At 41.4% G+C, this 26370-nt stretch overlaps 1 protein-coding gene across 1 annotated transcript in view; it reads left to right on the top strand.

The window, feature by feature from the left end:
- TET1 (tet methylcytosine dioxygenase 1) overlaps positions 1 to 26370 on the top strand; it is a 115240-nt gene that overhangs the window by 36358 nt on the left and 52512 nt on the right. Inside the window, exon 3 of the mRNA XM_089510486.1 lies at positions 5540 to 5590. Within this exon, the coding sequence (XP_089366612.1) occupies positions 5540 to 5590 (51 nt within the window). The remainder of the gene's footprint in view (positions 1 to 5539; positions 5591 to 26370) is intronic.

The following is a 26370-nucleotide window of genomic DNA, read 5'->3' as shown; positions in this document are numbered from 1 at the left end:
TTATGAAGCGCTGTAAATTTACACAGCGCTGTACATGCAATCTCTTTAGTTAGACGGTTCCCTGCCCTTGGGCTTACAATCTATAAGTGGGACAGAAAGCTTTTATAAATTAAAAAAGTAGGTTCGTTAATATTATTCATTGATAAGTGTGTAAAAAGTAGTGGGCAAAAAAGTTTGTGTGCTAGTAAACATGTGGATTTATTTGAAAGGCCAGATTAGCAAATGACAAATTTAGGCAATTTTATGTACTATCCCTTGCAGTGCAGCATCCTTCATTTATCTGCAAATGAGAAGCTTAGAGAAATATGCCTGTCAGTGGAGTTTAGTTGAAATCAGGTTCTAAGATTTCCAGTGAATTTTTTTTTAAAAAAGAAATAAATAAGTCTGATAAATACATATTTCCTATAAGCCAAGTAATGTGTATGCTTTAGCTAAAAGATTTGAATTCATAAAGCAGCAAGGATTCTAGAGTGAAGCAGGGATGATTATGGTAATATTTTTGCACAGTACTTCCAACTGTTTAGCATGCTTTGCATGTATTGTCTAGGTGTTATTCATACAACTGTGCATATTAAGACAATGTTATCATCATCCATAGTGTAGGTCAGTCTTCCAAAAACCAGGTAATATCCTGACATACTGGATTACAGCTCCCATCATGGATTTCTGGGGGATGGTGGGAATTTTGTAGTGCTGTAGATATTGAGAGCAGCTTGAGAGCATTGCACAGGTGAGGTCTGCTAGGGATTTAGTTTTTTGGATTACGAATTAATAGATTGATAGTTCAGGCACCATACCAGCAAGCAACATGGTTTTCCTTGCTGATTTTTAACTTTTTTGACTTTAGGGAACCCTTTTGTATCAATTTATCTGTTTAGAATTCCTGTGTATCTTACACAGAATTCACATATACACTCTGCCCCTTCTGAACCCCTCCCCCCACGTAAAACAAAAAATGTAGGATCTCAAGTCCTGCATGCTCCCCCCTTTCATTCTATGGGGGCTTGCTACCTGCATGACCTTGAGTCCACATATGACGCGAGTGCGCTGTATTATAGGAAACTGGGGTGGAGTGTCATAGAGTGCTGACTGATTCATCATAGTGCAGTGATTTGAACACTGGACCAGGGTTTGAATCCCTGTTTCAGCCCTGGAAACCTACTGGGTTACCTTGAGCAAGTCATTCTTTCTCAGCCTCAAAGGAAGGTAAAGGCAAACCCACTCTGAACAAATCTTGCCAAGGAATATTCTGTGAAAACTTTGCCTTAGGGTTGCCATAAAGTTGGAAGAGACTTGAAGGCACACAAGAGTGCTAACCAGGTAGTCTACTGTAGACGTACAGACAAGTAGATCAGTTGTCCTCCATTGTTCTTATCTACCTTGTTGTTGTTATTAAGTTGACCTTGAGTCGACCTTGACTCATGGTGACCCTGTGGATGAGACATCTCCAAGACCCCCTATTCTCAACTGCTCTGCTCAGACCCTGCAGACTCAGTCCCGTGGCCTCTCTGATTGAGTTTAACCATCTGACGTGTGGTCTCTTTCTTTTTCTGCTGCCCTGTACCTTTCCTAGTATTACTGTCTTTTCCACTGAGTCACGCCTTCTCATAACATGGCCAAAGTATGAAAGCCTCAATTTGATCATCATGCCTTTGAGGGACAGTTTGGGCTTGATCTGTTCTAGAAACCATTTGTTTGTCTTTTTGGCCTTCCACAGTATCCAAAGCCCTCTTCTCCAACATCACATCTCAAATGAGTTGATTTTCTTTCCATCAGATTTCTTAACTGTCCAGTTCTGACATCCGTGCATCATGATGGGGAATATGATGGCTTGGCCTATCCTCACATTGGTATTCAGATATATATTTATTCAATTCTTTCATAGCTGCCCTTCCGAATCCTAGTCTTATAATTTAATGATTTGCAGTCACCATTCTGATCAATATTTGATCCAAGGTATATGAATACTTTGAAATTGAAATACATAGTCAAACTTAAACTAGTCAATCTATCTTGAGGGAGCTTTAATAAATATATCTGGAGCACACCTCTTGGTTTACAGCCTGAGCTATCTAACTAATCATGTTCACAGGAGAAAACTGAAGGGAAATAGTGGAAGTGGCCTTTTTCCATGAACACCTGGAATCATTTGAAGTGGGTTGAGCTGTTTCTCTCTGCTGAATTTATTTGCCCATATAAACACTGTCAGTATAAAATATCTGTTCTACCACAACCCCACCAAGCTGCAGTTTTTCTGCTCTGATCTTATTCCTGCATTGGTGTTATTCTTTATATATAAGAACTGTTTGCTTGCGTGTGTACATATGTTTGAACAAGATATCTGAAAGCTATCTTCCCTCGAGAGAGCCAGTGTGGTGTAGTGGTCTGAGTGCCGGACTACAACTGGAGACAGGGTTCAATTTCCTGCTTGGCCATGAAATCCACTGGGTGACCTTGGGCAAATCACACACTCTCAGCCTCAGGGCAAAACCCTCTGAACAAAGGCAATGGCAAAACCCTCTGAACAAATCTTGTAGAAACCCCATGACAGGGTCACGTTAGGGTTGCCTTAAGTTGGAAATGACTTGAAGGCTCACGCACACACACACACACACACCCAACCTGCTTTAATTATCAGATGGCTATCTCCACTTGGGGGAACATGAGTTTGCGTAGACTTGAGTCTACTTTCTCAGATGCATTTGGAGAGGAAGTAGACTTAGGGGCGAAACAGACCTCTCTGAAGCAGCAGCTTCTAGCTGCCTGGTACCCCGGATTGGAGCCATGGCCACCACACGCCACAGCTCCACTCTGACATGTTCCTGGTGCAAAAAGAAACAGCAGAAAGCTGTTCCTTTTTACACTGGAAAAAAGGCACCTCTGGCACTGCAGTGGCAGTTTTCCCGCATTTTGGTGACAAACACTGCATCTCTCTACAGACTGATTCTACAGACTAACAAGGCTATGTCTTTGAATATGAAACTGAAGTTCAGCCTTGAGGACCTGCTCTGAGTTTTCTGAGTCAGGGGAACAAGTCGTCGAGGACTTGAAGGTCCACAACACACACAAGTGCAGCCCTCTTCCCTTGAAACCATGCCTTATCCTGACCAACCAGCCAGCCAAAGACTGTATAAACATTAAAAGAGGAACTGTGTCACTTGTTGAGTGAGCTAAGAGTCAGTTTCCTCCTCTCTGTGTCAAGAGGCGGGGAATGTGAAGGGGAGTCTGAGCTCTCCTCCATCTCCCCCCTCCCTTCCCCTTATCATTAGCCATTAATTAGCCCCGAGGCAGGGCCGCCACGCGCGCTACGTGAGGCGTGGGGTGGTTGCCCAGGCATTCCCCTCCCCAGACAGTGTCCCCACATAACCCTCCTCCTTTTTTTTTTTAAACCCCACATTAATATGCAGCCTTTGCCTTATAAAGTCAAAATGCACAACACCTTCCGTGTGTGTGTGTGGGAGGGAGCCTGCCTTTTTGTGGGAGGAAGGAGTGCACCCTTGTGTGCTGTGTGGGCTTTGTGTATGTATGTGGTGTTTCTGTGAGGGAGGGCCTCTACCTTTGCGCCAAGGGGGCCAAATCCCTTCTCCTCCAGCTCTCTCTCAGGCTTAAAACAGGGACCCAAGTGGTTTGAGTGCTGGACTCCGACTCTGGAGAGGCCCAGGTTTGAGTCCCAGCTTGTGCTCTGGAAACTCACTGGGTAGTGACCTTGTTTAAATAAATATCCACACTCACAAGCTGACAATCCTTATATATCAACAAGAACACCAATAGAAATGAGCAGAAAACCTGCAGCTCAGTGGGTTAGTGTGGTAGGGTAGATATTTCATACTGACAATGCCTGCATGAGGTAGATAAATGCTGCAGAAAGAGAAAAATAGCTCAACCTACTTGAAATAATTCCAGGCATTCAAAGGGGGGTCACACACTCTCAGCCTCACAGGATGGCCATTCAAGGGGGGAAAAGCCACTTCCACTAATTCTTCTTTTTTCCCATTTTATTTTTATTAACAGTAGGGCTATTTAAAATAGGTGACAAGTGTTACATTTTACTCCCACTATTTCCCTAGGGTTAGTCACATTCTCTCAGTCTCAAGCCTCAGAAGATGGCCATTCAAGGGGTGGAAGCCACTTTCACTATTTCTTCTTTTTTTCCATTTTATTTTTATTAACAGCGGGGCTGATTTAGAAGGATGACAAGTGTTACATTTTAGTCCCTCCATTTCCCTGGGACAAGTCACACTGTCTCAGCCTCACAGGACGGCCATTCAAAGGGGGGGGGGTAGCCACCTCCTTGATTTCTTATTGTTTCCCATTTTATTTTTATTAACAGTGGGTCTAATAAAAATAGGTGACGAGTATTACATTTTACTCCCTGGGGCAAGTCACACTCTTTTGGCCTCAGCGGATGGCCATCCAAGGGGGAAAGAAAAAGCCACTTCCACTACTACTACTACTACTTCCTTTCCATTTTATTTTTATTAACAGTGGGCTAATTAAAATAGGTGACAAGTGTTACATTTCACTTCCACTATTTCCTTTGGGCAAGCCACTCTCTCTCAGCCTCAGAGGATGCCCATGGCAAACAGACACACACACACAACCCTCTGAAGAAACTTGCCAAGAAAACCCCAGTATAGTTTTGCCATATGTAAGTGGGAAACGACCTGAAGGCACCCAACAACAATGACAAGAGACCAGAAAAGCTGCTTCTTTACTGCTTGCAGCTTTTTTCCCTCTTCCCTTCCTTCTTGGAAAGGAGGAAGGTCCCCACTTTTGGGGGGGCTCCATGTCAACCCTTGCACCCCTCTTTTATTCCCCTTTAAAAGCCCCCCAGAGGAGCCCCTTTGTTTGGGCAAGGGCTCATAGGAGGAGGAGGAGGGAAAGAGGGCTTTGCAAGCGCCTGGCCTCGCCCTGCCATTGGCTGAGCCTCTTATTTTTGGAGCCTTTTTTTTTTGTTGTGTGTGTGTCTGTGTATTAATAATATTGGAGAGGCATGCCCAGCACGTCCCTAGTCTTGGCAAGCAAGGCTTGCTGTGCTGCTGCTGCTGCTGCTGCTGGTGATGGTGGTGGGACTGCTCCCGTTTGGTGCTCTTCCTCTTGCTCTTGCTGCTCCTCCTTTCCCCAAACACCATGACAATAATACCCCAAAAGCAGCGTGAAGGAGTGCTACACTGTGGAGGCTTCTCCTGCAGAAGGAAGCAAGATGGCTACCTTGTGGCTTTTGCTGTGAAGAATGCCGAGCCTTATTAAAACCCGACTTTGAGTGGTGTGTTTTCCCCCCTTCTGGTTTTCCCCCCCTTCCCTTGTTAATCCTCTTTCCTCCTGTTTTTGTTTGTCGCCCTCTAAAAGTCTCCTCAGTTCCATTTTTTTAAAGTTTTGCCCAGAAACTCTTCCCCCTCCCCTCCCAGCCTTTTCCCATGATTGTGTTATTCTTTTTTTTTTTAAGTCTTTTTAAGATTGTCAAAGGGGAAAGGGAACGGGAATGTACACTTGCTTTATTCATAAAGATTTAACCCTGTCATTTGCTGTCTTTCTCTAGGTGCTAACTGAAAACAAAAGGCCTCAGAAGAGGAAGCAAAGAGTTCTAAAGGTAATTAATGGCTTGTTATGAATCATACGTACGGAAAAGTGTGCAGCCCTTATTGAATACTGCTTTTCTTGTCCTGGCATAGGAAGTAAAAGAGAGGAATGCTAGGAAGTGCTCCTTTCCAGATTGTAATATTTTGTGGGTAATGTTCTTAAAAAGGCTCATAACAGGGTTGTTGTTGTTGTCTTTTCATTAACATTGGGTTGGCATGTTGTTGTAGAGCCTCGATTAGTTTTATGTGCACTGATCTGGGTTTAAAACCTAAGCACTCCTGCGACGTTGAAAATAACTTGTGCCATTTATGAAGGCTGCAGTCCCGAACCGCTGCAAATCCTAAATAGGTTTGCATTCACTGAGAGTTCCTTCTGAGTAAATATGGCTCAGATTTTTGCTCCGAAAGTGACATTTTAATTTTCAGCATGGTGTGTGTGTGTGTGTGTTTGGTCTGTCTGTGTGTGTCTATGTGTGTATGTGAAATATGAACTTTGGGAGGCCTATTTGGATATTTAGTATGGGATGTTTAACTTGTCCTCCCTATATGAATTGCTGTGCGTTCTATAAAAATGGCACATTTCAGACAAATATGATTTGAGATTGGGAAGCCGTTCTGAAATTATGGTGTGTTTTCCCCTAATATATGCTTGTTGAGCTATGTATATATTAAACTTATTGGAATATTTTAAACTCACTGGTTTGGGGAACCGGTTGCTGTGGCGAAAGCATCAGGGGGCAAAAAGCCCTCATGTGCCCATTCAGTGTTTCTTGTACAAATGCAAGTGGCCCTTTATAAATAGCTACCCTGTTCTCTTCAGTGAGTCAGGGAATTCCTGGGCACGTGCAGAGGAAATCCCTGTTTACGATGGGGAATCCCCATTCCATAGCAGAGAATTAGGGCCCCTCCCACATGAGACTTGCTCCATGTGTCATTGGAGCCGCCCAGAGCTCTGGATCTCAGCTGGTGTGTTCACTGTCAGGATTCTTGATGCACTTTGGGCATAAGTTGACATATTTGTAGTGGTGTGTTTGCCTGCGACTGTGGCGTAACATCGTGTAGCGTGACGAAGTGGTGGTGTACTTACTAGCTTAGCTGGGGCACCACGTTTTATGTCCTAGGTCCTCGGTGGAAACTTTGTATGTGTTGTTGTTTTGTGGTAAGTCGTACTTGGCATTACTTTGCTGGCCATACTGCGCAATTGTTTAATAAAGGGATATATCGTTAGGTAGAACAGTAACATAGGAGGATAACTGTTTATAAAAAAAATAAATGTGTTCTTTAAATATTATGGTTAGGTTTAGAGAAAATTAAATACTTTTAAATTCCCTAAACATGGTGGGAATTAAACTGCCAACTTAGAATCATAGAATCGTAGAGTTGGAAGAGACCACTCTTGTAGTAAATAATAGGAGAACTTACTTATGAGTAGACATTCTCACGATTGCTATTGAATGTATTATGGCTGAATTTGCATTGAGAATCGTGCGGTGCATGGTGTATATTTTTTTTAATGGAACCAGCCATGACTCAACCATGTTGCCTTCCTAGTGTGAGCATTTAATGTTCTTGCTCTTGAATCTTGGATACCTGATTGATTTTTATATAGTGTGAAATAATGTAACTCCTTTAGAACTGAATTTTTTGAAACTAGTGTTCCTGCTTTGCAACAATGTTATAGAGGAACAAATGCAATTTAGAATAGTGGGTCTACTGCTGGTTTTAACATCTTACAAGAAATGATAATTGAAAGAAGGAGGTAGTAGAGCAAGCTATAATTGAAAGACCATTTGGTCACCATTTAATAGGAATTTGTCTTGCAAGTTTCTCAGTCAGCTCCACCTTGCTCTTACACTGCTCTTGCTCATTTCTTGTGTTGTTGCTGTTTGTGCCTTGGCATGATGGAAGAAGTTTGTAAACGGCAGAATATAGCTGAAGGTTGATGAAATAGCATCTAGTTTTAAGTGATACAACTTGCTGGGTGCCATTAGTCTTGTATGTTGTAAAAGTCCTAAAATATATGTTTATGGCTGCCACCACAGTGTAGAATTAATGCAGTATGACACTGCTTTAACTGTCATGGTTCCATCCTATGGAATCCTTGGATTTGTAGCTTGTGGTGCCAAAACTCTTTGATAGAAAAAGCTAACAATCTCACAAAACTACAGATCCAAGAATTCCATGTCATTGAGCGATGGCATTTAAAATAGTGTCAAACTGCATTATTTATGCATTATAGATAAAGCCCCCATTACTAGTACCTTTTTACTGAGCCATGGGTTCATTTTTTTTTTACAACTTAGGCCCCATACAGACAGGCCAAAATAAAGCTGCTTTGGGTCACTTTGGAGGTATGCTGTTTAAATGTTGCATGCGTCCTAAGAGTCCAGAAGCCACACCAAAGCCATGATCTAGTCCTAAGAACTGGAGCACAGCTTTGGCGCAGCTTCCAAACTCTTAGGACGCATGCATCACTTAAACAGCATACCTCCAAAGTGGCCCGAAGCAGTTTTATTTTGGCAGGCTGTATGGGGCCTTAGTTTTCTTTTGCTTCTTTTGTTTTGCCACACAGTAAGTATGATTATCCCCCCCCCTTTTTTTTTTTTTAACTGTACAGAATAAATGGGTGAGTCTTCCTTGGTCTCATGCTTTTATCTGCATGTTTGTTTTTGCTGAGGTTTGAACAACCCTTCCGCGTGAAGAAATGGATTTGTTTCTCCTTCTGTACTGGACATCTGGAATCTGCCTCTCCCACTGCAGATGTGAGGCAAGGTGCCACTTCTGTAGACATACCTGGACCTAACTTGGAAAGTTACTTTTATGGCAAATGAATATGATGATATGCTGAAGTCATCTGGAACTGAGTGGTGGTAGGATTGATACTCTGCAGCACTAAGATGTCTCAGAACACTGGATTTGCACTGGGTTGGAAATGGCACTTGAGTTTCTTGCAACTCATTGGGTACCATTTCTTATCCAGGAAAATCTCTGAACCCTTTGGGTATTTAGTGTTGTTTTTTTTAAGAAGTTTACTGGATTTCAGTTACCTACAAACTGTCTTGTCATTTTTCATTGTGCCCCGATGCTCAACCTTTGGTCCTTAAATGTCTTGGATTTTAACTGCCAGAGGACCCATCCAAGGTGAATGCTCAGGGGTCCCAGGAAGTGACACCCCAGATATTTAGAAGACCAAGGTTGTCAGCCACCAGTACAGGGTATTTCCTCCCATTGCAGTATGGATCCAGATGAACTAGATTAGCTGTGGGAGATCAGGAGGAAAAATCTGAGATTGAATTTCCTGCTCTTTGTTGAGGAGGTTTTGCTGAAGATCTTTGAGGAGAATCTTTGCACCTTCCTGTGGCCCTAAGTTGCTTTTGTAGAACCATAGGTCTCTAACTTTACTTTGTGGGCTACATACTGGAGTGACCAAGTCTTCAGAATGATAAGACTCCAGCATGTTTGCTTAGGAGCAAGGTCCCCATTAAACTTGCAGAGATTTGTTTCTGGGAAGCAGATATTTGTGTTGCCTGCATATGTGTACACTTATTTGGACTGATTAACTAAGACTAAGGATTGTTTAGAAAAATAATCTGAATGGTTTTTCTTTCATGCAGGAGAAAAGTGAGCATGTTGAATTCTAATAGAAATTAATCTGCTGTTCTTGGACACATTAATGTTTGTTGGATTTAGACAAGGGGCACACCTAACTTACTATTGACTCATTTCTTGTTACTTAGAATTAGGCATCTTTCAGTCTTCCCCACACAATACTTACCCAATTCTGAACCTCCCAGGCTCAACGCAGAATGATAAGTGATTCTCTTTGGTGTTTGGAAGACCATTCATTTCCTGGATTGCCCTACATTCTGTTAGAGGAAAAATGCATTCAATGTGCATGTATTTGAAAAGTGTACAAAATCATTTCATACATTTTTAAAAAGTGCACAAGAACACACCATTTCCCCCGTGTGTGTGTATGTGTGTGTGTACAGCTTCTCCAGAATAGACTGGAAGCTGGAAAAGGAAGGTTTTAAGGAATCAACAGATTTGACCATCTTTACAGAGGACTGTCAAATCAGTTGACATGTTCTGGTGTGCTTCAGTGGGATATGCATAAGCATTGCTGTTGTTCACAAATACATTGGGACATTTGAATACTCTTTTACAAGAACACTCTTTCATTTAAAATACATATTGAAGTAAAGCATTATTCCTCACACATATTGTTCTAAAAGTTTAGAAGTGCCCATCTTAAGATGTCATCAGCAGTGTTTTGGATCCTCGTCTACCTCACCCATATCCTCTTTCATTTTTTAAAAGGTTTTCAGGGGGGAACATGTTTTTCCCTCTACAAATACTATGTATCTAATCATTAGATTTGATAGATTCTACCGCTTTCCACCTAATTCCAAATCCCGTTTTTGAAAAGCTGTAGGAAAGGCCTGGATTGGATATGGGCTACCTATTGCCTGGCCACAAGGCTGTCTGATAAGATACATCTGTTACGATTACAACTTGCATCTATCCCAGTGGGAAATTGGCTGTGCGGTAAACTCCTTAAGATTCAAGCAATTAGAGCAGGAATGGGAAAGTGTTACACTATGATTTTGATATCCTTGACAATTGGCTGAGCTGGTGGAGTGTATGGGAGATTTAGTTCAATACATCTAGAGGGCATAGGTTTGCAAACCCCTGGGTTTAGAGGATCAAAAAGAGATTTGATCTTACAAAAGAAAAAAATATGTAGCCCATTGCTGAGCAAACTTTGAGCAAGTGAATAATGTTATTGAGTTGGAAAAAGGCTATTGGATGTTGTTACTTCTTTTTTGTACTAAGTGGAATCTCCAAGCAGAGTGGATCACATCTGTTCAGCAATAGTGGTAGCAGGGTTGCTTTGATTTAAATTGAGGTATAAATCGCTTGTCTAAAAGATTCGGTTTTAATTATTTAAAATACAGTTTAAATCACTGGTAAGGAAGTTTCTGTGTAATCAATCTTTCAATACAAGTATGCTCTTGTTTAACAAATATAAAGACATGACAAGATATAATAGGTTTCATTAAAAAGCAGATGTAAACTATTCCATTATTCTGACTTTGTTTCAAATTAAGTTTCAATTTGTAAAAAATGGGACCACTTACTTTTATGTATAGCCTCTTTCTTCTTATTCAGAGCTACTGCATCTCCTCAAATTCACATTTAATTGACTTTATCTATCTTTGCACTTAGAGAGAGGCAAGACCCAGTAAGAGAGAGAATGAAGGTTCATGTACAGCACCTGCAGAATAGGACCAATTAAATTATCTCCCATTTCCATCAACAGATGTTGAGATATTCATATAACTTAATTATAAGTTGTATAATTATTATTTATTATGATATCTTATTATGATGTCTTGGCTCTTTTTGCATTCATTGTTTCCAGAAATCTGATTTCAGTTTTTTAAAAATTCTGTTTTCATTAACCCCGATGAATACAAAAGAGACAAGAAAAAACTGTTGGGTTGGTACAGCAGTATAGTTAAGAACAGGAATCATTAACCAAGTTTATTTCTCAAAAGTGACTAAGAGTAAGGGTGGGAGTAGATAATGTATCAGCATATATTATATAAGGGTACCACCCAGGAGTTCAGTTTAGCTTATTCTTGGATAATCTCTAATGATTATTCAACTTCTCTAAAGAGAACTGAATGGATTTGTGGGGCTAAAGATCAAAATAAAGGTTTTGGTGTCAGAGGTGAATCAGAGGGCCATGAAGTCAAGTAGTATCTAATTCATGCAGATTTTGCACTGTAGAAAATAAGTTGTAAAGAGGAGTTAAACATATCAAGAACTATAAGCTATAATCTTTTTTCCACCCTTAAAGGTTATTTTCTTTAACGTTGTTGCTCTGTATGTTGTTGTTTTCCTTCATCTGTTTCTGATTTATGGTGACCCTACAGCAAACCTATCACAGGGTTTTCAGAGCAAGATTTCTTCAGAGGGGGTTCACTTTCCTCATGAGCAGAACATGTCACCAAGTGGGTTTCCATAGCCAAGTGAGGATTTGAACCCTGGTCTCCAGGGTTGTAGTCCAATGCTCAAACCACTACACCACTCTGGTTCTAGCTTTGTATGTTACATTACTATTTATATGATCAGCGTATTGACTGAGAGAGAGAAGGGTGGGCAGTGCATAGCCTGTAGATCTCAGGCATACCCATACTCATTCTTACAGGATCAGAGACCCCTGCCAAAAGTCAGTGTACTTTTCAGTTCCACTGTTTGCTCAAAACAAGGTGCATGTGGAGTGCAGAACCCTTTTAGAAGGAGAATTATGCCCATAAATGCCTCCAGAAAGTGTGGCTCTCCTTTTCAAACAGGACCCACACTTCCTGCTTTTAAGCCAACAGAGTAGTTACAAAGTACTTCTCCCACTGAATTCTAGTGGCATGCAGAAGCAGTGGTGTGTGTGGAGTCCTTGACAAGTTCTGGTCATGGGAATGACACCTGGGCCCATCCCAATTCCTGGGATTTGTGTATATGTTCATAGAGCTACATATGTTTTTTATGGATCCAACCCATGGTAAATGCCCTCTTCTTCATCATAGATTAGGAGCAGGCATTGAGTTCACATGTTTCCTTGTTTGATCCTTCAGCTCCTTTTGCATTCTTGTAGCTGTTGGAACCTAGTAATGCAAGATCTACTCTGATAATAGAAGACTGAATCCTCTTTAAAAGGCTTTGACTGTCTGTCTGCTGTGATAAGAGAGGAAAGGGTATGAGCCTAAAGGACAGTTATGTGTGAGAGAAGAGGGGAGAAGAAAAGCCCAGACAGGTTGTCCAAAACTATACAAGGTAGTTTTAATATATAATTGAGGTCATGCAAGATGTTCTTAATGCATTGTTTCCATCACTTTGTTAGTTGCCATGTCCAGTTTCCTGATGTAAATAGTACCTGAACTTGAAACTTTTTTGCCTGATATTAAACATGTAATATATGAATTTGGGGGAAAAACATAGAGTACAAAAGCCTGATGTTCCCCAGATGTGTTGGACTACAACCTGATCCAGAGGCGTTTTAGTTCACATCATCTGTGATCAGATTGAAGAAGGCTGGTAAACACTATGCACCTGACTTGAATTCCAACATCTCTCTGAGCATATGCTCAGAGCTAATTGAAAGGGTGATTTTTCTCAATCTTTGTTGTACTCCTTAAAGTATTTTTGTGGATGTTAAAAAAGAGGCTGTTGAGTGCTGCAGAAAGCCCACTGCATCCCACAGTGTCACTAGCCACTTTAATTCTTAGCTTGAGGAAACTGAAATTCAAATGTCAGAGCAATGGATCATGAGAACAGATGTTACAGATGATACAGAACTGAGAATTAATATGTTATGTGTAACAATGAGCCAGAGCAAACAGGCAGGAAAAAGTGGCTTGAACCTGCTTTTTCTGAAAGCGGGCCCAAACCCCTCTGTTTCCACAGCCAGCTCCCAAGGTAGGCCAAATATCCACAGGCTGACCACACGGCACGGCATCAAGCCATGTTGCTGAGTAATTTTTTTTGTTACCTTCCCACCATGCATGCACACCATTGCATAAACACACCACCTGTGACCTCCAAGTTCCTCCCACGTCCATCAGATGTCATCCCATTGCATAGTCGCCCTTTTAATTGGCCACACAATAGCACATGCGATGCTCCACCTGTGCAAGGCATCGGTGTGCAAGTGATAATCAGCAAAGCAAAATTACAGAGGCCCCTATACATGCCGCCTTACTCCCCTTCACCCCATGCCCCCCGTTGGACTGTCTGGTTTGTGTATAATGTAATTACAGCCATTGGAGTTGTCACACTTTCACCTTTTTGCTTTCCCATAGCCCCCGCACTGGCTGTTTATATGCAGACACAGAGATGCACATTTTCTGAGCTAAGCGGGAGTATTCCAGCTTCTTTTTGTTCCAGTTTTTGGCTCTGAAGCATGGTTTCATTTCTCTTTCCACCCACTTTGGAGGCATTCATCATATAAATGCTCTGCCTTTAAAGCTTCTAGAAGCTGGTTTATTTTGCCTTTATGCTTCATCCCCATATTTCCTGTAATGAATTACTTTTGGAACTAATGAGGCAGGAAGATGGTATTTACCAAAAAAACCAAAACATAGTAATTGGTGAAATATTTACTTTTTACATTTTTAATGAGTAGAATTTACCTGCTACTTTTGAAATGTTTCCTTTAGAATCCTAGAATCATAGAGTTGGAAGAGACCTCACGGACCATCCAGTCAAATCCCCTGCCATGCAGAATCAAGGGACCCCCAACAGATGGCCATCCAGCCTCTGTTTAAAAACCTCCAAAGAAGTAGACTCCACTGCACTCTGAACACACTGTCGAACTGTTCTTACTGTCAGTAAGTTCTTAATGTTTAAGAAATCTGTTTTTCTTGTAGTTTGAACTCATTGCTCTGGGTCCTATTCTCTGGAGCTTCCAGGAAAAAAAATTGCTTCATATTCAGTATGATATCCCTTCACAAATTTAAACAGGACTATCATATCACCTCTTAACCATCTCTTTCCCAGGCTAAACATACCCAGCTCCCTCAATCACTCCTCATAAGGCATGTTTTTCAGGCCCTTCACCATTTTGGTTACCCTCCTCTGGAAACATTCCAGCTTGAATTGTAGTGCCCAAACTGGGTGTAATTCCAGGTGAGGCTTGACCAAAGCAGAATAGAATGGCACTATTTCTTCCCTTGATCTAGACACTATACTTCTGTTCATGCAGCCTAAAAATATACTAGCTTCTGCATCACACTGTTGACTCATGTTCAACTTGTGGTCTACTAGGACTCCTAGATTCTTTCTACTTGTACTGTTATCAAGCCATGTGTCCCCTATCCTATATCTGTGCATTTCATTTTTTTCCTTCTAAGTGTAGTACCTTCCATTTCTCCCTGTTGAAATTCATTTTGTTAGTTTTGGCCCAGCTTTCTAATCTATTAAGGTCATTTAGAATTTTGATCCTTTCTTCTTGGGTGTTAGCTACTCCTAATTTGGTATCATCTGCAAATTTGATAAGCAGACTCTCTATTCCTTCATCCAAACCATTGATAAAAATGTTGAATAGCCCTGGGCCCAGGACACAACCCTATGGCACCCTGCTGGTCGCTTCTTTCCAGGATGAAACAGAGCCATTGTTGAGCACTCTTTGAGTTCGGTCGGTCAACCAATTACAAATCCATTTAACAGTTGCATTGTTTAGCCCATATTTTACTAGCTTATTTGCAAATATATCATGAGGGACTTTATAAAAGGTCTTACTGAAATCAAGATATGCTATATCCACAGCATTCCCTTCATCTGCCAAACTGGTAATTTTATGAAAAATAGAAATCAGATTAGTCTGGCATGACATGTTTCTCAGAAACCCATGTTGACTTTTTGTGATTATGCCATTCCTTTCTAAATGCTTGCAGACGGTCTGTTTAATGGTCTACTGGTATTGATGTCAGGCTAAGCAGGTGGTAAATTCCCCTCCCCCCCCCCCCCTTTTGAAGATGGGGACAACATTTGCCTTCATCCAGTCTGCTGGGACTTCTCCTGTTCTCCAGAAGTTCTCAAAGATTATTGCCAATGGCTCTGAGATTACTTCTGGCAGTTCTTTTAATACCCTTGGATGTAGTCCATTTGGACTTGGAGACTTGAATTCATTTAGAATAACCAGGTATTCCTGTACTACCTCTTTACCTATTCTGTGCTGCATTTCCCCTATTGTATCCTCTGCTCCATTTTCCTTAGGTTGAGCACTCTTTTCCTTTTGTGAGACGACTGAGGCAAAAAGGTATTGAGTAGTTCTGCCTTTTCTCTTTCCTCTGTTAGCATTTCACAATCTTCTCCAAACAGTGGCCCTACTATTTTCTTCTTCCTTTTGCTACAGACATAGCCAAAAAAAAAAAAAAGCCTTTTTATTGTTCTTAACGTCTCTAGTAAGCCTGAGCTCATTCTGCACTTTAGCTTTTATGACTTTCTCCCTACATCTCCCTCTTTCCCCCTAAATCTCCCCTAGAATCAAGATATGCTATTTCCATAGCATTCCCTTCATCTAACCTAGGAGATTTAAGTGTTTTTAAATTGTATTTTAAAAATAATATGAAAAAGAAATAAAATGTCAAAAATAACATTTTAAAAATTCAACCATTACAGACTGAGTCATCCTTTTGCAAAATGCTTTGGACCAAAAGTATTTTAGGTTTTGGATTTTATTTTTATTTTCAATTTTGTAATATTTTGTTGTTGCTGTATGTCATTTTTGATATATGGCAACCCTAAGGCGACCCTATCATGGGGTTTTCTTGGCAAGATTTGTTCAGAGGAGGTTTGCTGTTGCTGTCCTCTGAAGTTGAGAGAGTGTGACTTGCCCAGGCACCCAGTGGGTTTACATGGCCAAGCCTCCCGCAGTGTGGAGTCATCCTGTTGCCACGCCACCACCTGAGTCTGCCGGACCCCCACCAATTCTAACTTCCCTTGGTCCACCACCTCCCCAATCAGGCCCTCTGTAACTTGTAGCAATCCACGCCACCCCGGCCAATCCCGGCCTAACAACGCTTCTCGACTCAAGGTAGGGACCACCCCCACCCAGAGTTTTTTACACCTCCCATCTACTTCTACTCCTGCCCAAAGGGCAGTATATTCTTTGACGTCCCCATGGATGCACCGCACCTTTACCCTTCGGCCTCGATTGCTTTCTGGGCATTCCCTGACGAGGGTTTCATTACACCCCGAGTCCACCAGAGCCATCATCACCCTTCCATTAACTCTAATTTGCATAAGCCTTTCCTCTGCACCCTCATTACTCACCTGGGATGCCTCCCAAGCATCAGCCCAGGAGCACTCCATCACGGGACGTTCACGGCGTAAGTAGCCCTCCATACCACAAGTATAGCAAGTCAGGGCCCTCTGGGGTCCCTCTCGCGGGCCTTCGTTTGGTGGGACTCAGCCGCTTTTCTCTCCACTGTTAGGGCCTCCTCCATCCTTCCCTTCTTTTCCCACGGTCTCTTCCTCTCCTTGTCGCAACATAACTCGCGGAGCCAACTCTCCTACCTAACTGGCCCTTGACGACACGACTTCGCCTCCCCTCTGAATCCGCAGGCCCTCTGACTCCTCTGCTGAGACAAAGGATTTCATTAGGGCCATGGCCTCATCTAAAGACTTTGAGCGATGACACCGCATCCAATTCCGAGCAGTACTTGGCAAAGCGAGTACAAACTGTTCCACGAGAACCAGCTCCGTCACCTCCATGGCACTCCGCACCGCCAGCTTAAGCTATCTCATGTCATTGGCTCTTAAGCGCTGCCCCAGGGTCGTTAGGTGTAGCCCCGTTTGCCACTTGGCCTCCCGTAAGCGGCACCGGTAAGTCTCCTCGGAGATGTTGAGAGTGTGTAAAATCACCTCTTTTACCTTCTCATAACTTTTCGCTTCCTCGGATGAAAGGGTGTCTACAGCTTCCAGTGCCGGGCCAATCAGACAAGGGGCGAGGATTAGGGCCCATTGTTCCCGAGGCCAGCGAACTGCGGTGGCTACCCGCTCAAAAGTGTTCAAGAAAGCCTCCACATCATCTTGTGGGCCCATTTTCATCAGCTTCAGTGGGTTCAGACCCACCGTCCATATGGCCGCACCTTCCTCTGTCCCTGCTGCCCTGGGGTTCTTCAGCAACTCAGTCACCTGGGCAAAGACCCAGTCCTGATCACTTTGTTGCGCCACATAGAGTTGATCCAAAACTTGTAACTGGTGCTCCGACACCTGCTGCATTAATTGCTTTTGCTGTTCCATAAACCATGCAAATAGCTGTTCCTGATTTGTGGGAGACCCCGGCGTAGGGGTGGTGCCAGCATTCTCCACCAATGTGGGAGGGGCGTTTGCTCCCTGGGACATCTTGTAGCCACACATGTGCTCTCTTAGGTTTCAATTTCCCAAAGAAAGGATGCACAATAGTCAGCGAGGATGCTTTAAACTTTACTTAAACACAACTTAATAAACTTGGAACACAAACTCCCAACTTCTCAGGCCCGGTTACTTCACCGCAGTCCTTTCTCCCCAAGTCTCTTGCGTTCAGGCTTCAGGGGATGCTGTCTCCACACGCTCGCCTCCACGATACTTCTCTAAGGGCTCTATGTCGGCCTTCTTTTCAACTCAGGCCCTGGCTTTTGCTCCCACTGTTCTCCCTTGGGGTCCCACCATTCACCCGCTATTGACTCGGTGGCTTGCCTTCGCCAGTCTCCCTCATGGGGATACCGAAAGTCTCCTTCCCCTTTGGGGCCGGGCAGCACTACCTCTGTACGAGGCCCAACTCATAACAAACTATGTCGGCCCTGCAGGGTTACCAGGCAGCCTACCCGTCCTGGGCTGCTGACCACTTGACTTTTCCCTGCTGCAACCGCCTTCGCACGTCCCAGTCTTCCGCGTTCCCGGCCCCTCCTCTCATCCACCTGTCCCTCACCTTTTATCCCTCCCCATTTGGGTGGGACCTCTCCGTGCCATTCTTCCCTTGGGTCCTCTCTTCCCCCATCTTCCTGCCTGGTCTTCTCAACCCTCCCGTCCCCTTCCGCCACCTGGCTACAGATATATTTATGTATATATTTATGAATATGCACGTATATATATATATATATATATATATATATATATAGTGATATCTTGGAGATGGATCCAAATATAAAATCTATTTATGTTTTATATACACCTTCTACACATAGTCTGAAGGTAATTACATAATAATAATAATAATAATAATAATGATGATGATGTATGGAAACAAAGTTTGTGTACACTGAACCACCAGAAAGCAAAGGTGTCAGTGTCTCAGCCACCCATGTGGACAGTTATAGATTTTGGAATATTTCACATTTTGGAATTCTGGATAAGGGATACACAACCTGTATATGTTTAACGCACTAGAATTACAAATCTTTGGAAGCAAACCACTCACTTGCAGGCTTCATTTTCCTAAATACAATATTTTGTATGGTTTTGAAATCATAGGCACAGTTATGATACAGTTGGCCCTCAGTATCTGTGGCCTTACCAGCTGCAGATTTAAGCATCCGCGGATGGCAAGCCTGCATTGTCCCCAATGGCAGCCTGTATTTGTGGCCGTGCCACCATTAGGGACAGTCTCTGTTGTCCTGTGACAACGTGTGCACGTGGCTGCACCACCATTAAGTTCTGTTGTCTCCAGTGGTGGCATGACTCTATGCACTCGCCACTACAGAACAATAGGAATGGTTCCTGATGGTGTCTGCTCATCAGAGTCTACAAACACAACATGTTTGTAAAACATGGGATGATCTTATACACTTTCAGTATACAATAAACATAAGCCAGCACAATTTTGAAGCATCCCACATGTGCAACCAATTTTGCCATGAGTTCTAGGAAGTTGAGTTCACTTATTGCTTGAAGGTTGATTAGCTTCCTGTTCACCAAGAGAAACACTAAGGGGCTTATCGCTTGGGCAAATAAGCCAGTTTACGTCTTCTGGGTTCAGTTTTGGATCTAAGATCTAGCTTCCGGGCCCAATACAAAGTGTCGGTTATTACCTATAAAGCCCTATATGGCTTGGGCCCGAGCTACTTGAAGGAGCGCCTTCTCCCACATAATCCGCCCCGCACTCTTAGGACATCAGGGAGATTCTTATTAGAATGTCCAACAGTGAGACTGACAACAACTTACAAGAAGTCATTCTCATCGACAGCACCTACTCTCTGGGATAACCTTCCTGATGAAATCCGAGCCTGCTCCACTTTGGATGCTTTTAAAAAGGCTCTGAAGACGCATTTATTCCAACTGGCATATCCGTCTGACCCTTCGTAGTAATTATTCCTGATAGACTTGCACATCATTGATTGTAAAGACTCTTGACTGTATGTTTTTATGTATTTTGAGAATTGTGGTTTTATTCTATTTGTATGTATTAACACCTTTGTTGTACACCGCTTTGATCACCGGAAAAGCGGTATAGAAATAAAGTATTATTATTATTATTATTATTATTATTAGGATGCTCCCAGATGTTATCATAGCTAAATCACCACCGATCTAGGCGGGATGCTGCTGCCCGGATGCATCCCGAGTCGAACTCTTGCTCAGCCATCACTTTTTCAAAGCCGTGGAGCTTCCGACTTTAAAAATTGGCTGGCTGAGCAAGGCTTCAATCTGGGATGCATCCGGGTGGTGGAATCTCACCTAGATCGGTGGCAATTTAGCTATGATAACATCTGGGGGCATCCCAGATCCAGAATGGAAGCCAGAAAAGGTAAGACTGCTTATTTGCCCAAGCAATCAGCTTCTAGCTTAGTGCCCAAGTACTCTAATCAAAGTGTGGGTTGTGGCTTTATTATTTATGGTAATATGCAAAGAATGATGTGGGTCTAAAAAAAATTCAGAGCATAGACTTCTTGCAGGAACTCCTTGGGACTGCCTGACATAAAACACCTGCTTATTCCATTGGCAAGAGCTTTTCTATTTTTTTGGTTGTCTAGTTTTCATTGCATATTGCTGCTGTATTGGTTTTTGACATAATACTTCTTTGACAATTGGGCAGAGGGGTTGATATACTGAACTTTATTGTTTTGAATAGCTAAAAATATTTAACTCATGTGATCTGATGAATTTTTAATGCATATATTGTCCATTGTACGTGTCTCACATGAAAATATTCTTGTTAAGTATATTTGGCAGCGTCAAAATTGAAAAAGAATGGTAGTATTGTAGAAACCATGTTATGATGTGACCCAGTTTTCTAGTGACCCTTGGTTTTAAACAACCATGTTGCTTCCTGTTCTTGGAGTTTGGGCTGAAACTCTGTATGTTGGGAATCATGTAAATTATTACTGGGCTTTTAAAAAGTATTATATTTTCTCACCCTCCTTTTTGGAGGAGGATTATGCAGTAACTTTAAGAAGTGGAGTTTTGATGACTCAAAACAAATTGGCTTATGTTTGGACATCATGATTAAACTGTAGTTTGTCAGAGAATGAGACTTTACCCTCTGTAGACTTACACACTCCATCTCCTTTACCTACCCACTGTAATACCAAATTGTAAATTGGAAGCAAAAGCTCCTAGTCTGCCTTTGGGTTGCTGGAAAAAGAGAGAAATGGAGGAGTGTGCAAGCTGTTAATGGGAGAGTTTTAATAATAATAATAATAATAATAATAATAATAATAATAATTATTATTATTATTATTATTATTATTTCTATACCGCTTTAAGCTTTCTCTTGTCACAGTAAATCATAGTTTATCATAATATTTGTGCTGTCATTGACTGATGGAAAAGCTAAGGATTAGCTCTACATGGTTACATTGTTTGTGATATTTGAAAAGAGAGAAAAAAAGGTTAATTTGACACCTTTTGCATAGCACTTTGGACATAAGCAGTGTTTAAAACTGCTGTGTCTCTCCCACCACTACCATATCACCAAGATGTTCCATTTTCCATTACGATCTTACCAGATGCCATTGCATAAAGAAGTAATAAATAACATTCATGGATTTGGGGGCTTTTTAACAACAACAGAAAACCAACCTTGTATTTTATGATAATAAACTTCCTTTCTTCGTGTTCTGTTACCCATCTAGTTTGTGTGAAGCCTTTTCTGTTTTCTTCTCCTTGGAATTAAAAATTGTTATCAAGTGTCTAGGACACCAATTTGCAAAAATAGATATGTAGAGCTTTGTAGAGCTTATTTTGTTGTTGTGTGCCTTCAAGTTGCTTCTGACTTATGGTGACGCTATCATGGGGTTTTATTCACAAGATTTGTTTGGGAGGTTCCCTTTGCTTCTTTCTGAGGCTAAGAGAGTATGGCTTGCCTAAAGTCACCCAGTAGGTTGCCTTGGATGTGTGAGGATTCAAACCCTAGTTTCCAGAGTTGTAGTTCAACTCTCAAACAACTAGACCATATCAACTCCCATAGATCTTAAACTTCCCTAACAGTTGTTCAGTGTGGTAGTTCTGATCATAGAACTACCTGGGGATCCTGGTTTGTTTCTCCCTCTGTAAAACCAAGTAGGGGTTGTTCATGACATATGAAACTTGGTTTATTTGGGGGAAAAACTAGGATTCTTAGTTTGGGTGATGCCCTGAAAAAACAAAACAACTTGAGCTTTGTTTAGCCAGTTATACTAGTAGGAATCAAGTGGGAGCAAATGCACTGTGCATTATACAGCTTATGCATCATTGGCCAGGGTTCTATATTATTGTTTTATATATGCATGGCCTCTGGTGTGTATATGTGTGTGTATATGTGTGTGTGTGTGTGTGTGAGGGAGAGAGAGATTTGAGAGAGATCGGCAGTAATTATTCAGCAACCTCTTGTTCCCTTTTCTGCAGCTACCAATAAAAGTAAACTTCTCTGTAGCTGCCAATAATCAACATTTGTTTCCAGAAAATTATCACTACAAAATTCAGTATGTTTTGCATTTGATATCATAATTGATAAAAACCAGCTGATACTCATGATTACAAGAATTAAACTGTATTTAAGAGAAACCAGCTTCTTTCTTTCACATAGAAGATTGTCAGGCAGTGAAAAAAGAAGGGAGAGAAGCGGGACGCTCCTATTTTTATTGCGCGATTGCTAGAAGATTATCAGACAGTGTCCCGCAGCGTCACTCTCATCCCATTCTTCTTCCATCAGTGAAGTGGAATAGTCCCATAACTTTTTATTGATGGGAAACTGCTGTCAATAAAAAGTTATGGCGCCATTCCATTTCACTGATGGGAGAAGGATGGGATGAGAGTGATTTCGCGGGACTGTTGTCTGATAATCTTCCTGCAGTTGCATGATAAGGACTGGAGCGTCCTACTTCTCTCTTGTTCTTTTTCACCGTGTGATAATCTTCTTAGTCTCAAAGATGCTGCAGGTTCCCTTTGCATACTACGAGGAACACAGTTTACTGGAGGGAAATAGAAATAGTTTTGTCAGCTAAATGGCATGACATAGGTCAGTGTGAAGTTGCAGCTGGCAAAGCTATTCAAGGTATGCCGAGAGATCATAGGCTGATGGCTGGAATAGCCTTTCAGCTGTTTATATGTATGTGAAAGAAGCTTGATACTAATTCCCATCAGCCAGTGCAGTACATGGCTTTGATAAGGAGAGTAGAATGAGAGTTCTGGAGTTACTATATGCTTAATCCTATGTGGAGGAAACTGGTAGGGCTTCAATCAGTGTATTGTCTGATACACACTAGAAAGTGTTTGCTGATAGATGTGGGACCATCTGCACATCCATTTTGGCACCTTGCTGTTTCTCTGTGTACACATATGAGAATGATTGAATTCTTTGCTCTTGTTTCCACTCGCAAGAGCTGACAGATTGAGCCTACAAGGGAAGTTTCCCTGCAGTTCTTGGATTAATCCCAGTTCTGATAAGTACTTGTCATTTTCAGTTGCTCTTCTCTGTAAAGGGCTATTTCTTTTGAGAGTTCAGGTATAACATATTCTTCAAGAGCTTTTATAATCTCTGCCTTTTTCTTTCACTAGTTTACCACCTTCACAACTGCCCTGCATTCACAAACAGGCCCTTAATTTCAGGGGGGGGGGGGAGTCTGTCTTCAAACCGAGACGCCCCTTAATGAAATATTAACATGGTGTCCCTTTCTTGTTTGCTTGTCTGACATATTGCCAGGCTAGATAGCCTTGCATTATCTCTCCTTCTAGGTTGTTTTTGCAAGAACAGTTTATTTTATATAGTTCTTCAGATAAACATATTGCTTTTCCTTGCTACAACTGTGTCTGTCTTGTTTTCCACACACTTTTGAGCACTTGGCTAATCATTCCCAAATGGTTCCCAGTTTGCTGGAGCCCTAGCTTATGGTTTGAAATACAGCAGATAGTGTTCTGTTGGCCTGCCAATAAGGATAGGAAGACAACCTGCCTCAATATACTATATATCACGATTGGCCAAGTCAGAGGCTCCATGTTTCCTACCAGCCATAAGGAGATACAAAATGGGTTTGTAAGATTGTACAGACCTGCCAGTCTGTAGAATCTGAATGCAGAGTTGTGAATAGTCACTCACCTGGTCACCTATGGCAAGCAAGTTGTGATCTATGTATCCTAAAAGAAACAAATACTTTGAAGCTTCCTCACCTGGTCACAACTCTCATAATGCCCGCCTCCCAGCTATATTTGGATTATTCATACAATTGTTAGATAAAATAAAGGGATAGGTCTCCTTTCTTCCCTATCATGATTGTGTAGAAGAGGTAATTTCAGCAGGCGTTGCCGAATTAGGTCATGTAAATAACCCTTGTTAAAATTCCCTCTTCTTACAGCAGTTAAAGAGAAAGGAGCACTATCCCTTATTTAATCCACACCCTAGTTATTCACTAAGCTGGCTGGAGGACATTATAGGAGGTACGGTAGTCTAACGCATCAGGCATTCTTGGGAATTATTTATAGTATAGGGATGAACCTTTGCCTTTTTTCTCTCTCTCTCTGCTAAGTAGTATCAGTGTTTCTGCTGATAACTTGCAAGCTATATTTTCTAACCATGGCTTGTGGAATCCTGTGCTATCTGCTTTATTTTTTTTAGGTCTGTAATTTAATTGATAATTTATGAATTAATGCTCCCCCCCCCACCACAAATTGGTAGTACAGTGGGCCCTTGTTATACGCTGGGGTTTGGTTCCAAGATCCTCTGTGGATAACAAAATCCGTGTATGCTCAAGTCCTATTAAATATGACATAGCAAAACGGTGTCCCTTATAAAAAATGGAAAATCAAGGTTGATATTTGAAATTTATACTTTTTTTGAACATTTTCAAACCGTGTATGCTTGAATCTGTGTATTAAAAATCCATGTGTAAGAAGGGCCAACTGTAATAGAGCCTCCTCCTGTTCTCCAGTTTTATGGCAAAATGAGCTCCCAAAGGCCTCTGATACTGCCACCTACTGAAAACTGAAAACCCCAATCATATAATAGGCCTCTTAGATCTTGTTTATTATCAGACCTTGTACATCATAATTGTTCATCTTAGTACATAGTATTAGGATCTAGGACCTAGTAGCACACATCTGTAGGGCAGCAGGTTGGACAAGGTGGGTGCTTAACTCTAGAATATTTTTGTTTGATTTCTAGCTCTTGTCTTCTAGTTTTCCCTTACCTCCTGACGGCTTTGCAGTCCTCATTTCCAGTGCTTGCCTCTTCTCCATAAAGTTGTCCATGGTCCAACCATGATATTCCAATTTTAACATATTCTATAAGGTTATTATGATAACATAGTGGATATGGGGAGCAAAATACAAGATATAAATGTAACATTAAAAAAATCCTCTCACCTTACTCCCCTCCTTAATACTTAATAGCTGTGTGGCAACCTCCAAAAGGGCCATTTTGTTCCCTTAATAACCTACTACTGTATAATGATGTGCAGATCTAACATAATTTGAATGTATTCACTGCAGACCTTATGTAACTGAAGGGTTTTTTTTTAAAAAAAGTGGCAGCAGATTCTTTTTTCCAGACTTTGAAAAAAGTACCTGTGAAATTGACTCTACATGGTGGTGATGTGCAATTTTAAACACATCCAGATTAAAAACATACATAATTGAAAAAGACCAAAAAAAAGTGTACATGTACACTTTGAAGTAAATTAGTTCCCAAAGGTTTTATTTTAAAAAACAATGTTTTGGCATAGCACCAGAAGGAAATCAGCACTGGCACCAGTCAGACCTCCAAGTGGAAGGCGTTTCACATCAGGGCATCACAACTGAGAAGGCCCTCTCCTGTATTCTCCCACTTCATATTGCTCACAAAAGTGGAACAAAGAGGAGGGCTTATCATGCAGATATCACTTCTCAGATGCATACATACTATGAGAGGTGCTCCTGAGTATCAAAGGTTCCAAGCCAATTGGGGATTTAAATGTCATCACCATCACCTTGAATCTAGACTGCCAGCATAGTCCCTTTAAGTCATGTGTCATATGTTGTACACATGGTACTCCAGCCAGCAATAAAATCCTATAATAAATAATATTTCTGGAAATGTTTTTCCTGTTTGATTCTGGAGATATGATTTTGGAGGATTTTGGATTGTGAACACTGTCTTAATTATTTTATTTGTCACTCTAAATGAAAATGTTTCAGAATTATTTTTTTCTATTTTCTGGCTTCAGAAAAAAAATATATTTCCTCTAATTTTTTTGGGGGGGCAGGGTTGGGGGACTTCACATTTCTAATGGCATTTACTAAAGTGGGATGTAGGTGTCAAGGAAATGCAACATGGGACATGCAGTTATAGAAATAAAATATGTATGTGAGAGTCAGAATGACTAAGCATGAACAATTAAGAAATCACACAGGTGTAAAGGATGATATAATTTAGAAGTCTTGGGAGCCAAGGACAAAATTAAGGAATGTACATTGGTAACACCTGAGACTTGTTACATGTACAAGGTGATCAGTTGATGTTCATGGGTTGGACTTGAGTATGGGATGAACAAAAGTCAACCAATCATTGTGAATGTTCACACCCACTGGGTGATAATTGTCTAGTGGGTGGTAACAAACATTTGCTATAATAATTGCCAGTTTTGCTAATGTAACTTGTGGGTAGTTGTGGAGTATTGGTAGAGTGTAGCGATATTGTGGATTGTTGGGCATATAGAGATAGTAACTGTATATAGTAGAATAAAGTAGATCTTTTATCTAAGACTACTGAGTTGTGTTGGTGTCTTGAGTGAAGATACAAGAACCAGCAGAATCCTGATGGTGTTTGGAGACATCTGAAGAAGAAGAGTGAGAAGGC

This window comes from Sceloporus occidentalis, unplaced genomic scaffold, assembly GCF_023333645.1.
Source record: "Sceloporus occidentalis isolate IW3139 unplaced genomic scaffold, rSceOcc1.0.p SCAF_2, whole genome shotgun sequence".
NCBI lineage: Eukaryota > Metazoa > Chordata > Lepidosauria > Squamata > Phrynosomatidae > Sceloporus > Sceloporus occidentalis.
This window is presented reverse-complemented; position numbering and strand designations above follow the sequence as displayed.